At 36.6% G+C, this 16,566-nt stretch overlaps 1 protein-coding gene across 6 annotated transcripts in view; it reads left to right on the forward strand.

Moving 5' to 3' along the window:
- NEBL (nebulette) overlaps positions 1-16,566 on the forward strand; it is a 309,240-nt gene that overhangs the window by 182,933 nt on the left and 109,741 nt on the right. The window contains exon 2 of one of the 6 annotated variants that reach the window (XM_080382347.1): positions 15,992-16,079. The exons of 4 other annotated variants lie outside the window; for them this stretch is intronic. Coding sequence is in view for 1 of the 2 variants with exons in the window: in XM_080382346.1 (XP_080238472.1) it covers positions 15,942-16,079 (138 nt within the window). In the remaining variant the exon portion in view is untranslated. Of the gene's footprint in view, positions 1-11,309; positions 16,080-16,566 lie in introns of those variants that run through there. One more of the 6 variants, XM_080382346.1, reaches the window with a different exon arrangement.

Genomic DNA, 16,566 nt, shown 5'->3' on the forward strand with positions numbered 1-16,566 from the left:
TTTATGTGATGGATGAGTGTTTGTCTATTGATGTCTGCCTAATTTGCTTTAGGAATATAGCATAGCTAGAATTTGCTAACAGTGACTCAGGATTGCCTCTGCATTTGCCGCTGGATGTTGGACTGCTGCATAGTGGACCAAGCTGAGATATCTGAAACAGGACTGGGGAGTTTCTCTCTCCTGTACCATGAACGCCTTGACTGTCTGCTGGCTGCAGGTGATTCCTCTGTAAAGGAGACAGAACAAACTTACAGGAGTATGTAAAGGGAGGACTGAAGAAAGCTGAAAAGGAAAAGCATTGAAATTGGGACTTGGTATTGTTCACTGGACATACAGGAAAGTAGGACAATCTGGACAAGTAAATTGGGACTATCAGTTTGGAAAGAATTATTAATTTTTGGGGAAAGATACAGAAATGTTAACTTTGACAGGGAGCTATTTTGAGCCTGGCAGGACTGGCAGATTGAGATGTATGGGAAAGGACACAACAGCCTGTTCTTGGTTTGTCAGCTCAGGTGGCAGACATCTGTGTGATGGGTTTAAATGCTGCAACCTGAGTAGAGATCGCTTGGAGTGTCAGTACAGTGCTATCTAATGGAAGTCCCGCTTAGTTTTTGGGAAAATGAACTGGAAAACTACATACAGAATGCTATAGAAAACATTACTTTGAATGCATTGTCAAACATGTGTAAGGTTAGTTAGGAAATGTCAAATTTTAGTTTGTCTAGTCATCCTCAGTAAAGATCGTATGTATGGTGATAAAATCCTAAATTACATAAACCAGTATCTTTGTGTATAGCTTTTAAATGTCTTTAATAACCTGGATACTGTATTTACTGTATTTTAATTGTCAAGCACTTGTCTTTCCACCCCATGATTATGTATTCAAGACTGACCTTCAATTATAAATTGAAATGGGAAGTTCATTCCAGCTTCTAACGCATCTTGGCACATCAAATGTATCTGCCATAAACTTCCTGCTCTTGTCCCATAATTGTTCCTGTGACCTGGAAGACTTTTTTTTCTTAATTCTTGTTATTGATTTTGTGTCATTTCATATGAACTGATTAAGAAGCTGGCCTATGTGTAAATTTTCTGGAGAATTATGTTTTCTTTTCAGCTTTTTTGTGTGCTAAAAGTAGAGCTCTGATCTGAGGAGTGACAATGTAAAATTGACATCTTGAGATTGAGCACATCTGCTTTTTGTGTACTCACAATCATCTATTGATTTAATTTGAAAGTGAATGTGCACTGCTTCATGTCTCTCTTGGTGGTGTTCACTCTGTTTTATGAGGTAGAAAAGTATGAACTCAGTTGAGCTCCATAGATTATGTTTTTCATAAGACAGTTTGCTCTAGTCATGGTCATACATTCTTTGCAGGAATAGTTGTCTTACTATGTATTGTATGGCAGTATCTGCTTGTTTGGGCCAGTCTAAAAAAGGTCATTGACCAGAACATAGAAGAATTAAATCACCTTGGTTGACTTAGCACTGGAGCATATTTGATATATAAAGAAATTTTAAAGTTTGTAGTCTTTAAACTCTCGTGTGCCCAGAGGGAGCGTGCTCCAGCTCAGATGTAAGAGACTTGCATGTGGCACCTGTGGAAGGAGGATAGCAGTGGGAGAGGAATGGAGGTGATGCAGGAACAGATGAGAGGTTAGCCTCTCAGAGAGCTGGAAAACTAGTTTGCAGTTTTCGCTGTGGCTGTCTTCATCTTGACAGTTTTGTGAAAGCTGACCTTTCTTCCCCTTCACCCTCTTCAGCTCCTTGTCATATAAACCCTGTGCTAGTGCAGACATCATGCTCATGGTATTACCATTGTCATGTGTTAGATCAGCTCTGATTTTCACAGTATCATCGGATACACAGTATATTTTCCATGTAGGTGGTCTCACCAAAGTTACCTCACTTCACGAAGTGAACTGGTGTATGGAATGGCGGTGGTGTCTGAGAACGGGCTAGTACGGCATAGCCCGTGAGTTATATTCCGACTAGACAGAGCTGGGGAAGGGAAGCGTGAACCTGGTGATTCTTGAGGTTCATTCAGTCTGGCTAGGAGGAACTTAGTGTTGTTTACAGTGTTCAGAGACTGGAGGCAGGATGAGAGGACAGAGGCAGAGGCAGTGTAATAGTCACTCTGGCATCTTGAATTGCTTTTGTACCATGTCCTATCCAAAGGTGAGTGTGTGGCAGAAGTTTTCAGTAAATAAGGTCTGGCTGTAGGATTTAAGTAAAAACCATTTTTAACTACACTATACAAATACAAGAACATGTTATTGAAAGTATCAAATGGTGCCATATTTTCACAAATGCTTTCAGCTTTAGATTTTGGAGGAAGAATGGTGGTTCTGTACTGCCAGCTTTTTCTTCTGCTTCTTTCTTCCATAAATCTGAAAAGATGGTGGGGACTTTATGCAGCCAAGCACTGCTGGTGAATGGATGTTGGAAAAAAGAATAAGAAGCCACAGTGGTATGGAGGAAATCGTGTGGCTGCAGCTATCTGTAGGAAAAATAAACATCCTTTTTACCACTTCCCCACAAAAATGTTTTTGTATCTGGAAAAAATACAGAGCTAAGGCAGATAGAATACCTAAAGGAATTAGCATCGCTGCACAAAAGGCATTTCCTGATGTAAATACAGCATTTAACAAACCATTTGTTAATTGAGAGGAAAAAATCTGTCATTACAAATGAATTTTGGAATTAAAATAAGTCAATGGAAGGGAATATAACAACACTGAAGATTAAATTTAAGTTAAATTTCTTACAGTACTATATACAGTCTAAAAAATTAATAAAGTGTGGAAGGTAAAAGGAAAAAGAATACATGAGCTTATTGAAAAAAAATTGTAAATGGTGTGGCTGAGCTGAGGACTGTCCCTGGTTATGAGATAATTCCTTTTCTAGGTTTTTGTATCTGTGTATTCTTTCTCTCTTTTTATGCAATATTTTGTTTGCCACCCACAATCATCCTTGTCTTAAACTGTCTTTATTTTCTATTTTTCCAATTGAGTTTTAAGAGTATAGGTACAAAGAGACATTTTCAAAATCACAGGCTGGGGCGTGGAAGGCATGCTGTTTAAGCTTAGCCTATGAAAGACTTAATCAGAAGAGAAAGATGCGCTTTAAAAATTTGTATTGTTGTAGCTGTTGCCAGCTTCTGATTCAGGTATGATATGAGTACGTCTCTCCAAGTGGAGCGTTTTTCCAATAGCATAGCATTCTGAATGATTTTTTGATGAAAGACTGAGCAGGAGTCATTAATATTCACTTACAACAAAAGAAGAGCTTTACTAATGTCAACTCTCACTCAATTTTTCTCTTTATTTCAAACACCGTCCATCATTCTGAACACTCATTCCACTGGACTGCCCAGGATAAATGGATAACAAATTCTTCGTGCCAGTATGTTTTGAACAAACACTTCTTCGTTACTTAAAAAGACAAAACGTTTTTTTAATTATTTATTAAATGAAAGATTAAATGAAAGGAGGTGATGGGAGACTGAGAAACCACGTAGAAAAACACAGCGCTGTCCATTTAAAACCAGGATTTACAGTCTCATTGCTTTTTCAGATAAGTGACGTAGAAGAAGAGATTTCTGCATCTTTATGAACCATAAATACAGTATTCGGCAGTATTTGACTCAAAGCCTATATATTCTCTTTCACAATGAGCAAAGACATGAAAACCTTTTGTATTTTCTGTTTAGATTTGAATCAAGACAAATAATGCATATTACATATATAACAGGTGCCAGAGGAACATTGTTCCATCCCAAATTATTTTTCCCATGGATGGAGAATCTATGTTTAGACTTTTTTCATACCAATGAGTACATTTACTGTTGTTGGCAGGGTATATTCTGCAGTTCGGAGTGCAGTAAACTAAACCATACTGTGGATAACACAACCTCTGAAAGAAAGAAACCAGGGTCTTAGTTGTAAACTGAGATTTACTTAATGATCTGGTCTTCTATTCATACCTAATTGATTTTAAATTTTTATCTAACTTTACCCTTTTTTTCCAAGTTGTCTCCAGCTTAAAAAAAAAACAACCAACCCCTTTTTTTGACCCTGGAATACCTATGTTTATTACATTGGTAATCAATACATATCAGCTAATCTCTCTCTCTGCAGCTTACCTGAAAAGAGCCCATCTTAAGGAGTTGTGAAAATAAGGATTATGTTAATAGTGATTTCAGCAGTTTCTTGTCTCAATGCCTTAGATGACTTAACTCATATTAAGCAGGTTTCTGAAGTCTTGTATTCTTCAGGTTATTGTGGTCTGAGTGTGAATTGTTTCAAAGCTTGCATGAAATTAACCTGTTAATAATGAGGATTATTTGTCATAGATAAGATTATTTTATAATGAATGATTGGAAGCGGTTATCTTCAGGATACTCTGTAAAAGAAGTCAGGTAACGTTAAACCGAGTATTGAATTTGTAAACATTAATATTAATACTTCCTTTGCATTGTACAAGTAAATATTCATGCTTTTGACTAAAATATAGATACTGAAGCACAGAAAACAACTAGGCAGTTGTTTCTTCAAATGTAATAATGCAGATACATAGCCAATTATGCTATTTTACATTGCTTGAGAATAGTTATATAGTGTGTGGAGCACCTGTAATGTTTTCTACTGTTTATGGCTTCTACCATTTTCATACATGAGAAGTGTATATGGCAGAGAATTTCACATGTATTTGGTCTTAAACATAATTCTGATTTGACAAAACTGGACCCTTAGGGATTACTTGTGTGGTCCTTATTGATGGAAAGATAAAGGTTATCTACATGGGATGACAAGTGCTGCTGGTGTTTTTTTAGAACAGAGAGCATGTTTAATTTTAAACACTCCTTCCTTTCTTATGTGGCTAGAATACAAGGGATGAGTAGTGGATTAAAGCACATCATTAATTTGAGTCTCCAGCAGAATGAATTATAATTGGTAGTGGACAGAAAAATCTATGAGGAGTGTCCATATTCTTGCATTGTCTGCAAGTCATTTTACACTAGAAGAAACAAATGACGTCAGAAATTCTTTTCAAATGGAAGCAAAGCAGCGAAGACTGATAGACTTGAGCAGGAAGTAGAGGCACACCAAATTTTATGTAACAACTTGATTTTGATTAAATTGGACAAATGGCAAATTCATCTAGATTTCTATATATGGAGAAAATTCACTTATCTGCTTGTATAACTTGTGTCTGTGCATCTATTAAATCATAACTGGGATAAAGATGACATTTTTTCAGTTAAAATGCAGATAGAAGCAGCCTTCAAAGAAAAAAGCTAATTGAAGTTTAAGAAGTTAAATATTAATACTTTGACTCAAGATGAGACACAACATCTCGTTCAGGGTCATTAAACCTCAGTGCAGACTTAAACCACTTAGTCATTTTCTCTGGTTTGCTTATCTTTTTTTTAATCTTATGATTTTGTATTTAAGGATTTTTTTTTTTCTTAATTCTATGAGACTCAGGAGCTCTGTCCTTGAAGCAGCCCTATGCTTCCTGAAAGTTGAGTCTTAGAAATTGGAGTGTCACTTCTCTAGACTTGGTCTTGACAGAATGGTAATTATTTATTCTCCATTTTAAGATTGTTAGCAGTTTCATGCAGGGTGGTTTCTGTTCTCCTGTTCGAAAGTGACTGACAACTTTCATATAAAAATTTAATTTGGCAAACAATTGCTTTTATTTTTTTAAATAATTATTTAGCAGAGTTCATGAGCACATAACTTTTTTAAAATTTTAGTCTTGTGTTTTAACTTCAAATGCTGCTACTCTGATAAATGTTATCTCCATCTACCTCTATGTCATTATGAAGTTATCCAAATACTATTCAGAAAAGCTACTGGGGCTGATCCACTGGTCCATCATTGTAACAGTTTTGATACGAAAAATATTCTATCTGCAGTTATATCGTAAACTAAAGTCCGGTAATCTGTCTTCTTAAGAAGCTGAAGATTGTGGCATCCACAGAAGATTTGGATGCTGAGCTGAGATGTGCACAGAATATAATTTTCAAAACTGTCTCACAATGTGTGTAAGCAAAGAGCAGAATCTGCAGATCTGTTACAGCACTGTGCAGGTATTCAGCATCCTCCCAACAGTGTCCATTGCTTATAACCCATCAGAACCCCCCATGTGAAGTCTTTAGGTTGAATTTGGAGCCTGCCTGCCACTCTGCAACTGCAGAGTATGTGTTCCAAACATGCTCGCTCAGAAACTCAGCTGCGTGTTTAGAGAGTGGAAGGCTTATGACCTTTTTTTTCTGTTCGTTCAGTTGTGATGGCATTCCTCTAGGAAGTGGTAGGTGTTGCTTCCAGCCCAACAGGTATTTGAGCCCACAGTTGAGTGGCCTAATCCAGACTGTGATGGGGGTCCTGACAGGCATTTTGCGGCAGTTCATGGTGTAGACAAGAACAGAAGGTTCATGGGCCAAAGAAGGGTCTTGGGAGGGAGCAGGGCTCTCTGGCTCAGTCCTCTGATTATCACACAGTAGGGTCAGGGTCGCTAGGTTCTGGGTGCTGCTCCAAAGGCTGTTTTTATGTTTAATGGTGGTGAAACAATAAGATTAATCTCATTATTAGGCTGAAAGCCAACGTAAGATTAACAGGACTTGCACGCTAATACTAATTTTTTACTTCAATTTGATTTTTAGCTGTAGAAAGTTCTAACATCTTAGAAAACCCCTGTGGGTAGCATTAGTCAAGTGCTGTGCTACACTGGATGTTAATATCCTAGGATTTAAATATAAGCTTGGGGAAGCTGAGTCTGACATATTTTGAATGTCTACACACAGAATATTATAGCTGTGTCTTCATCTTGCAAAGAGATCATTTAAAATTGTTAAAAGGAAGTGAAATGTGTAGTTACTTCTGGGACTGTAGAATAGCATCCATGTATGTAATATTAGGCACTTCCCACCCCCAGGGTTTGCAGTTTTGTATTACAGATTATCATTATTGCGTACACTTTTCTGATGAGATTGAAAAATTTCTTCAGCTGTAGTAAAGCTGCCAAAATACATTTAGCACAGACCTGAAGGCAAATGTAGCTCTTCCAGAGGCAGCCTCAGGCTTTGGAGTTTTTTTTTGCTGAAAGGCAGGCTCAGGCTTCCCATGAGATCATCAGGGAGATAAAAAGACTAAAAGCTCTTCAAAGCTAGTCCTTAGGCCCTAACATAAATTAATTCCCTGGTAATGGATTATGTATATATAAAAAAATAATAAATATTTACAGAAATGCAATGTAAATAGAACCTTACCCAACTAGACTTGAAATTCACTTTTTAATGTCACTTATTTTTTTGAACTCAACATAAAACCATCTTAATACAACTTTAATTTAGACTTCAGAAGGCAAGGAGAGAACATGATATTTTCTCTCTCTTTCTATATGCCAGGTTTCAGAGAGGTTATCTTACTTGTTTCATGCCAAATAGTTACTACTGATAACTCAATAGACATTGAAATTAATTTGCAGAACAAGTAACTACACTGTTATTCTAACTATGCTGCATGTTAACCCAGTTGCTTCTAATTATAATTTAGTATAAGGTCCTAAATGAAAGACTGCTCTGTGTTCTGATCTCTTCCCAGTTTTTCCTTTCATATTTTTAAGCTATATTAACACAACAAAAAAAAAAGATTTGTTTATCAAATAGTTTTTTTCCTAGAACATTCTACTATCTTCAGTGCTGTAAATAGAGTATTAGAAGTTAAGAGTTAGTTTATGCTGAAAGTGACTTAACAGAAATGTCACTGAAAAAGAGCCAGGAAAAACCCTGCTGAGAAGTTCTGTGATATCAGCATTAAAACTGTAGGGCTGGGAGTCAAGAAATCTTGTTCATCACGGGCTTCCTTTGTTACTATGGAGATGCTGCTTTAACTTAATGGCCCCTTGTTCTTCACCTTGTAAAACAGAATTATAGGATGATCGTGTATTTTCAGGTACATAGCAAGGAGCAGTTCTGTAGAGTAGTTATTTATCCTGGTCTCAATTCTCTTTACAAAATTCCAGATGTGAAGGAGACTTAAGAGAGCTTGTTCCCCAAATCAAGTCTGCTGCACTCACCCTTCTGTCCATAGCATGATTGTTAAGTAGCCATGGGTCAGCACTATGATCAGGAGCAGGTATTTTGATTAGGCTTAATCAGAGCTACCCATGGCTGTTCTTACTTAACCCTGACTCCAGCCTACTCCTCAAATGCTTGAGGACAGGGAAAGGACTTGGGATTGCTCTGTGTCAGTATTCTCTATCAAAGGCTCTAGCCCTGTATTTACAAAATTCCTTAAAATTCTATCCACAAGAAGCTGTATGAATATCAAGTAACTATTTTTCTTTAACCTTGCTAACAGTAACAAGTGATCATGCCCAAAGATAGTATTTCTGGATCATTTGTAGTGTACAAGATATTGCTATATTATTCTTTTTACCTTCTTCCTCTCAGAGAGTACTTGCTGTATTACTTCACATGGTGCAGACATTAGCCTTCCTTGATTTGAAGAACTGTAATTCAGTATGCTTTAATGTGGTAATTTAGATGTACTGTGTTATATGAAGAGCACTGTAGGCTGAAATTTTTATTATTAATTTATGGGAACTGTTTTTTTCCTATAGTAAAATGTGAAAACCAAGATCTTAGTAAGTATTATGATGGTGCTTCATAGATTGAGAACTATGCTCACCTACTATTGAAATAACTGCAAGTTTAAGTTCCACTGATGTAATTGAATTTGTTTGTTTTCAAGGATAACCAGGTCCCAGGATTGACCATAAAGTAGCTGGAGCAAGAAATGCCAGTTTTGTGTCCACTACTGTTTTAAATAAAACAGCACAGACTAGGAGTAAGATGATGCTCTAACGCGAAGGCAAATTAGGGAACTGATAATGCAGAACTGCTTTATGCATTTTTTCTTAATTTTTTTGTGAATCATGGAGCAAAATGAAGCCAATTTAAAAATAAGATACTCCTGCTAAAACCTGCACTGTTTCTTTGGGAGATGCTAGATCAGCTTTTATTTGATCCATGCAAAAGAGATTTCTATGGGGGTAAAAAAAATTTAAGCTGAATTTTTGCAGCTAGAATATGGACCATGACTAAAGCAAAAGGTAAAGGTTTATGTAGCTTTATTTAAAAGACTAAAAAAATGACATAACAAACCATTTAAATCTGCTTCAGATACTCAGTTAAATCTTTTAAAAATATGATGTGCATTTCTCTGAATATAAAAACATGTTACTAAATGCAAGTTGACATTTCTAAATTAGGTGCTTGCCACTTCATCAATGATATAAGCAGAAATGTATTTTTCTGTGGATGATGGAGGAAGATGTTTTTATCATCTTGTCAGTGTTGTCATGGAAACTTGTATATATCATTGTTAAACAGAGTGTACGTAAGGATCTGACATTCCTGTGACTTACTATTGGTAGCTGTTGTATTCTTTGTGTATATTCTTCAACACTGTAGTTAATGCTTAAGAACTTGTAAGTTGCTCTCCTGAATTGCAACCACGAACTCAATTACAGGATTAGGTTGTCCAGAGAACCCTCAGTGTAGGGTTCTTTGTTAGAAGGTTCTTTTCAATACAGAGTTATTAACAGTTGTATTCCCAAATCCATTGTAGCCTATCATAAGCACTTCAAAAATAATATTTACTCTATTCAAGTAGACTATTTTGACACAGCAGCTTTTCAGAAAGAGTGAGCTATCCATCAGTCATTATAAACTCTCAATCTTGAAAATTATGGATATTTTCTGAATGTGCATTTTATATGTTAAGTGCTTTGTCTTCTAATACACTGCTGAATTCATAGTACAGCTCTTGCATATTGTCTTAACCTGTCGTGCATAGAACGGTAGGCTAAGAGAGAATCTTGACTATGGCAATCCAGATTTAAACCCTCCTGGATACAAAGTATGTGTAGCTTGTTTTCTTGTTTAGATCTTATAATGGGCATAATTAACAAAGTAGAAAAAACAGGTGAACTAGTATTTTTTTTCCCCCAAATGAGAGCTATTTAAGAATCAGTAATTTTAAGCACAATAAGTTTATTGTCTATTTTACATAATTAGGGGTTTATTTTTTTTGTGTCTGAAGGTATTTCAAAATACACCTTCTCCAGCAATTATTTATGACTTGAAATTATTTGTCTTGATCAAAAAGTTACTTGAATAACTTTTCTGAAGTTATTGGAGTTTTCTGAAGAGTATTCTGAAATTTAAAAGCTATGATTTTAAATAACTGTCAATGAAGAAGTTATTGTTTTAGTGTTAGCTGTCTGTAACAATTTAATGCAAATTTAACTTGCTTGAGAATCAGTAACATGAAATGTTCTAGAACACTAAAGTTATAAAGGTTTTTTTAAAGGTGTGTGTTACGGTGTTGTTCCCTCCGGAGAGATTATGACTGAAGTTACAGTATCAGGTCTATCAAAACACAAGAAGTGCAGAAATATGAAGAAGAAACTCAATTAAGCACAAGTAAACCAAACCACTGTGGGTTTAGTTTCTAGAAAAATGCCTTCATTAAGTAAGGGAGGGTTATAGTCTGGTGGATGTAATTACAAAGGAAATTAAGTTTGTGGGCAAGGCCCAATTTTCCCTTCCTGCTCCAGGAGATTCTGTCTGTTCAGGCAATTGAATTCGAAGTAATGCCACAACAAAGATTCCTAGCGAGTAAACATGCCCAGTCTATATGGCTAAGAAAATGAGTGCAAGGGTCTGTATATAAAGATAAATATATCTTTCTATTATTTCGGATTACAGTAAGCTGTATATGAATATAAAGTCACTGAAAAGAGGAAGGTAGTATCTTTAGTTTTTTTAGGATTTATTGTTTATTACTGGCTTTATTTACAGTCATTGATAACTTTGGCTGTGATTTATAGCAAGGCAAAATTTCCAAATTCTTATTACAGAGTCCTGGCTCCTTCTTCCACAGGCTTTAGTTTTGTATAAAATGAAAATTCTGTGAATGGAAAACTGATCTATTATCTAGAGTTTTCTGCATTTGAGGAGTCTGAAGAGAAAAGCCATATTTTCCCTGATGAATCCTTCTGCTGCTGAATGTGGTTTTGCTTTTATGGATACCCCACACAGTAACCCAGTCAGCCGATAATTTCACTTTCTGGCCATCTTACCTAGAACAGCCTTGTGAAACCAGAGCCACAAGCTGCAGGGCAGAGGGGTGGCTTGGCTGCGTGCTGCTCTCCACTGGCTGCGGGGGACTGGCCTGCAGGTCTCTCAACGAGCGTAGCATCACGGCCCCTGTTTTGTAGGTAAAGGAATAAATATTTTGACTATTCATTGTCGTAATGGCACTAGTAAGAGGTGGGGAGTGCTGAAGAGCCTCAGCTGCTGTGCTGCAGAGCTGTTAGCTCTGGTGGATTCCCATACCTAGCTGGACAGTTGAGTGAGGGGAAAGGGGCTTTATGCAATTGGCAAGAAACGGAGATGCCGCAGCTATGTCAGGTAGAGTGGGTTAAACAGTTACGATGCAGTCAAATGTAGCATCTCAGCTCCTGATGCATCAACTTGTGAAGAGAGCTGCAGGAGTGATAGATTTTTCCGGCTTCTGGTTAAGCTGAAAATACTAGGGGGTGGAAACACCAAATTCCTCCATTGTTGAGGATTTAATTCCTTGACAAATGAAAAATTGGGAAAAAACACCAGGTGAAACTGTATATCCCATTTAGGAAATACCATTTTTGAGGGTTCAAAACTATTGTGCAAATGTAGTAGGCAATTACGAATATTGTCAGAAAAGTGAAGCTGAGGTTTTGGGTTTTTTTTTAGAATTCATTATTATCTGGAAAAGCTTTATGCTAGTTTATTTCAATGTATTGTTGCTGATCACAGCTAAGGTTACATCGACGTGGCACAATCTTGTGCCATGATAAATACTGCTGCCTTCTGAATGGGTTTGTTTCTCAGGATAATTAGCTGTGTGGGAAGGTGTATTAACTCAGGCATTGTCATGCTAACATAGCTACACTGCTTCAGGTAGCTAGATTACTTTGGATATTGTTTTGTGAAACTGGTTGTACCATACAGGCATCTTAAATGTTCTGTCATCAAGATCCAGTTGAATTAGGCAAGGTCTCCCATGACTATGTGTTTGCAAAAAAAAGTCTCTATATATGTATTTATTAGGCATTGGTAATTCATTACATTTTCTGGGATTCACAAGTCAGTATCCTAACATCTCGTTTGTATTAGTCTTTAAAAATACCATTGCCACTCTCTGCTGTACCGAAACCTTAAATAAAGTAAGTTCAATTGAATGAAGATCTTAGCTTAGAACCATGAGATATCTGCAGGTTCTGAAGTGCTTTTGATAAATGCAGTGTTAACGACTTGACAGATAAGAAGCTTATGGGTAAGCTTTTTCTTTAAAGGGAGCCATCTCTTGTATTTCTTTTCTTAATGCTGATTGGAGTTTCATGTTCAGGAGAGGTCAAAATTGGCAGGCTGGGATCCTTCGCTTTCTTTTTGTTTGTGATTGTGGTGCTGATAGCCTAACTATGAACTTCCTTATGCAGGGCTGCTAATAACATCCAGTCTGATAGATGAATATTTCTAGAAATTAGAAGTAATTGAATCTCAGCACTTACAAATGCCTTGTGTGCTTCTGGAAAAGAGACTACCAGCTGTGACATCTTGTAATTGTACTTATTTCAGTGATGCATGTGTCTGTCCAGTGAGAATAGAAAATAACATTTTTGTTACAGGGATGATTGTGGGTTGATTTTTAACTCACTGGAAGCAGGGTAGTTAAGGCATTAAAACTCTGCCTCTGTTCTTACTAGGTTTTCAGTGCAGAATTGAAAGGAGTATATTTGTAATATGTGTATGCCTCTCACTATAATGCTATGCAGACTTTCCCACTGAAATACCATGGTCCTTAACTTGCAGCCGATGTTCCAAGTACCTCAGAGGACATCTGCATTAAATACATTTGAGATTTTGACATTTCTGGTACTTTTTCCTTGGACAAGCACAGTTTCTGCTGTTCTGTGAAGTGGTAAAGAAGTTCTTTCAGCTCAACAGTACATGGGGATATTGTAGATCTCAGAAAGCTTTTGGGGATTGTGCTAAAAAAGTCCAGTGGTATTGTTTGTTCAGTAACAGGACTGTGTGCCACTGCTAAGCTGTTATGTATGTCAGGGCCAAAATGGGATGAAGCCTTTTAACTTTCTGGGCTAACATCTCCCAATTGTATTTCTGAAAAGATTGATAAAGGGACAAGGAGATGGTGGGGATTTGGCCAGATGTGGATGCAGCTGTGTTCAATCAAAACAGGCAAGCTGCGCAACTGTGTGCCGGAACCAGCTGCATGCTGGGCCAACTCATACTCATGGGGACTTGAGCTCCTTTATACCCCATGTTTCGTCCCCTTCTGCCTCCTCAGCAGATACGCATTTAGACCAAATACTTGAGTAATGTTCTGTGTCAAAAAATAGTACATTGACACAACTGAATGATGGCTGCAGGTGTGGGAAGACTAATCTGTCTCCTTTCGTAGGAGAAATCATATAGTTTGCTTCTAGAAGGCTTGTCTTCTCTATCAAAAGTTCATATACAGTGAAAATTGTGTACTGCAAATACTGTGCTTCTGTGAACAATCTAGACCACATACAGTGATTTTGATTTTGCTGTAGCTTCTTCAAGAACAGAGCCTCATTCTTAAGGCTAGATTTGAACTGAGATGTGAAACATCCATGCAGGGTTGTTGGAAGCAGAAATGTGGAGCTATGCAGCATTCACTTAAAAAATTTGAATGAGTTCATACTAGATACTTCCCTGAAGAACCCATTTCTCCCCCTTGTGTGCATATTAAGATATCTATAATGCAATAATACATCCCAATTTTGCCATGCCCTGTATGCATAAAAATACCGTGTATACATAGCTTAGCAGTCCATTACAGTGTTTTCTTAAAAATCTGTAAAATTGGATTTTGAGTAATCTGTGCTAGAACAAGTGACTACAGATTATTTCATTATATACAGTGGAAAATGGTTCAGAAGTATCAGTTTGGAGGTTTTGGTAAAAATGCAGGTTTTGCAGGTAAAAAGTAATCTTTAATACAACATGCTTAACTGTTTTGGGAATGTAAAGCTCAGCATTTTAGCTAGGTTTTTATTCAGATTAGATTTAGTATTTTTAGGGTAGTTTTAAAAATATTTGCAAACATACACAAACATTTGCAATGCCAAACGTGCCTGCTGATCCTAGATTATTTATTGCCTCTTATGGAAGTAACCTAAGCTTGCTCTTGACCTGCAGGCTGCTAATAGAATCCTAATGCACTTCTAAACTGTGCACCTCTTAAATGGACATAACAAGGTATTCTCTGAATTGTATCTGGATATATTTAATTTTCAGGCTTGCTTTATTGCACAGTGAATATTTTCTGACAGTATTCAGTGTTCTAAGGAGGGTGAAAAAAAGGAAGGCAGCTTTCAGTGTCATGTAGTCTCTCTCTGCATCTCTGCATGTTATGAAAAGAGTGCCATTTTGAATAACTTATATATGGTTAGTTATATGCTGTGGTATTTTTTTCCTTACTCCCTTTGCACTTAGTATTATATTTTTCTTTAATATGATGAGTTATAACAGCTATCTTGCAGTCCTTGCATTATAGAAGTTACATGGGACATAGCAAATTTGTGCCTGACCCAGGTCATGCAAAAATGGGAAAAAATGAATTGTATCAAAGCAGTTAAAGATCATAGAATAGCATATTTGAGTTGCAGGGGACCTACGCTGACCATCTAGTCCAATGGCCTGACCACTTCAGGTCTGATCGAAAGTGATCAAGCTACAGAGAAAGCAAATCTTTATTATGCAGAAACCATTGCAGGAAAACCACAACATATATATAAATTTTGGTATGTTCAGCTGCTGAAAAACTACCAGTTATAATGTAAGCTGTTAAAAAGCTGAACACCTTTTTCCCCCCAAACCCAAACAGTTTTAACTATGTCATTTTGACCATATTTGCTTTCCAGTGCAAAAAATTGCAGCAGATTTCCCCCATATTTAGCAAGCTTTGCAGCTACTAATAGCTCTTTTCTACTCTGAAATATTTTTCAATGTCTCCACTTAAAAAAATTATTAAACATATGAAGGAAAAGGAAATTAACTGTGCTTGAAGAATATAGCACTTGCAGTATTATCAAAAAAATCCCCAAATGCAGCCCTGGTGCTGCATTTCTATCAGATACTTCTGTAGCTACTCCTGTCTCCTTAACATGTGGTCCTTGAAATCATGCATGAGTCTGTTGTTTAGGGATATATTTGCTGTGGCCATAATCTTCAAAAAATGACCCGTTACTGTGAATACTCATCTTAGAAGGCTAAACCATTTTTTTATACCAGGAGCAAACATCCTGAGCTCCAAAAGTAGTGAGCATAAATTACAGGTAATTCTCACCTGTACAAACAAGACTTCTAGGTTTCAACCTGAACTTCAGCAGTGCCAATCCAAAACTGAACTTTAGGAGCTTATATTTGAAATAGAAGAATGGAAAACCTTGACGCTTTCTGTACTATTAATGTATAAAGAGTTCTGTCTCGTGATAATTGCAGACTAAAAGGAGTTTGTGCCTTTGTTCTCAATATTTCTTTTTTAAATTCAGACCTTAACTAAGTCAGATGCTGTATTTTTCCTCTTCTTTGAAATGTTTCTTTTTGTAAAGAAACGTTTGTTTTTAAATAAGCTCCGAGGCCATTGTATTTGGGCACAAGTACTTAAAATTCTTCAAAGAGTTTTTTGAGAGCACACATTGTTTGTATCTTTGCCTGATTGCAAAGCCGTGTAGTGGTGAATCACTTTACTAGATGAAGTTCAAAATTGTGACCTCTATAAAATGAGAAGTATACAAGCTACAGTTTGGAAAGAAAAATAATGTTAAAATGCTGATTACTCTAACTGGTCCTGTAATACTTCCTTGCTTGTTTTACAGAAGCGAACACTGTGACACTATATCCATCAACATAAGGATATCTTTCAGTTTCATTGCAGCTGGAGTCAGTGACTTCATATTGAAAAAGGTTGGTTTTGAGATTACAAACCATGACAATTTTTAACAGTGAAGGAACATTCATATTTATGCAAATACATAGCCATGTATACTTGTAAGTATACAGACGTGTTTTTCTGTTGTATGCACAGGTTTAACCTGCATCTGACATGATGCAGAAAGCATTTAAGGAATTATATGAGCTTTGTGAAAAAGGGGTATTACCTGAAAAATATGCTAGCAGTTACATTGCTGGGAAACAAGAATAGCGTACTTTTTAAAATCAAAAAGCTGTGTTATTGGACCAACAAAATAAAATTTTTGTGATAACTGGTTTTGGAGTCGTTGGTGTCTTGAATCTTTGAATTGTGCAGTTTTTCCATAAGTGTAGAGTCAGTATTCCCCTCTTAAGCCAGTTAATTCTACTAAATTACTTATGTTATGAATTAACTGCATCACAGTATTTTAATTAAGTGTGTTCATGGTCATTTTAAAAATAGTTGACTGGGGTAGGTCAT

This window comes from Falco punctatus, assembly GCF_963210335.1.
Source record: "Falco punctatus genome assembly, chromosome: 4".
NCBI lineage: Eukaryota > Metazoa > Chordata > Aves > Falconiformes > Falconidae > Falco > Falco punctatus.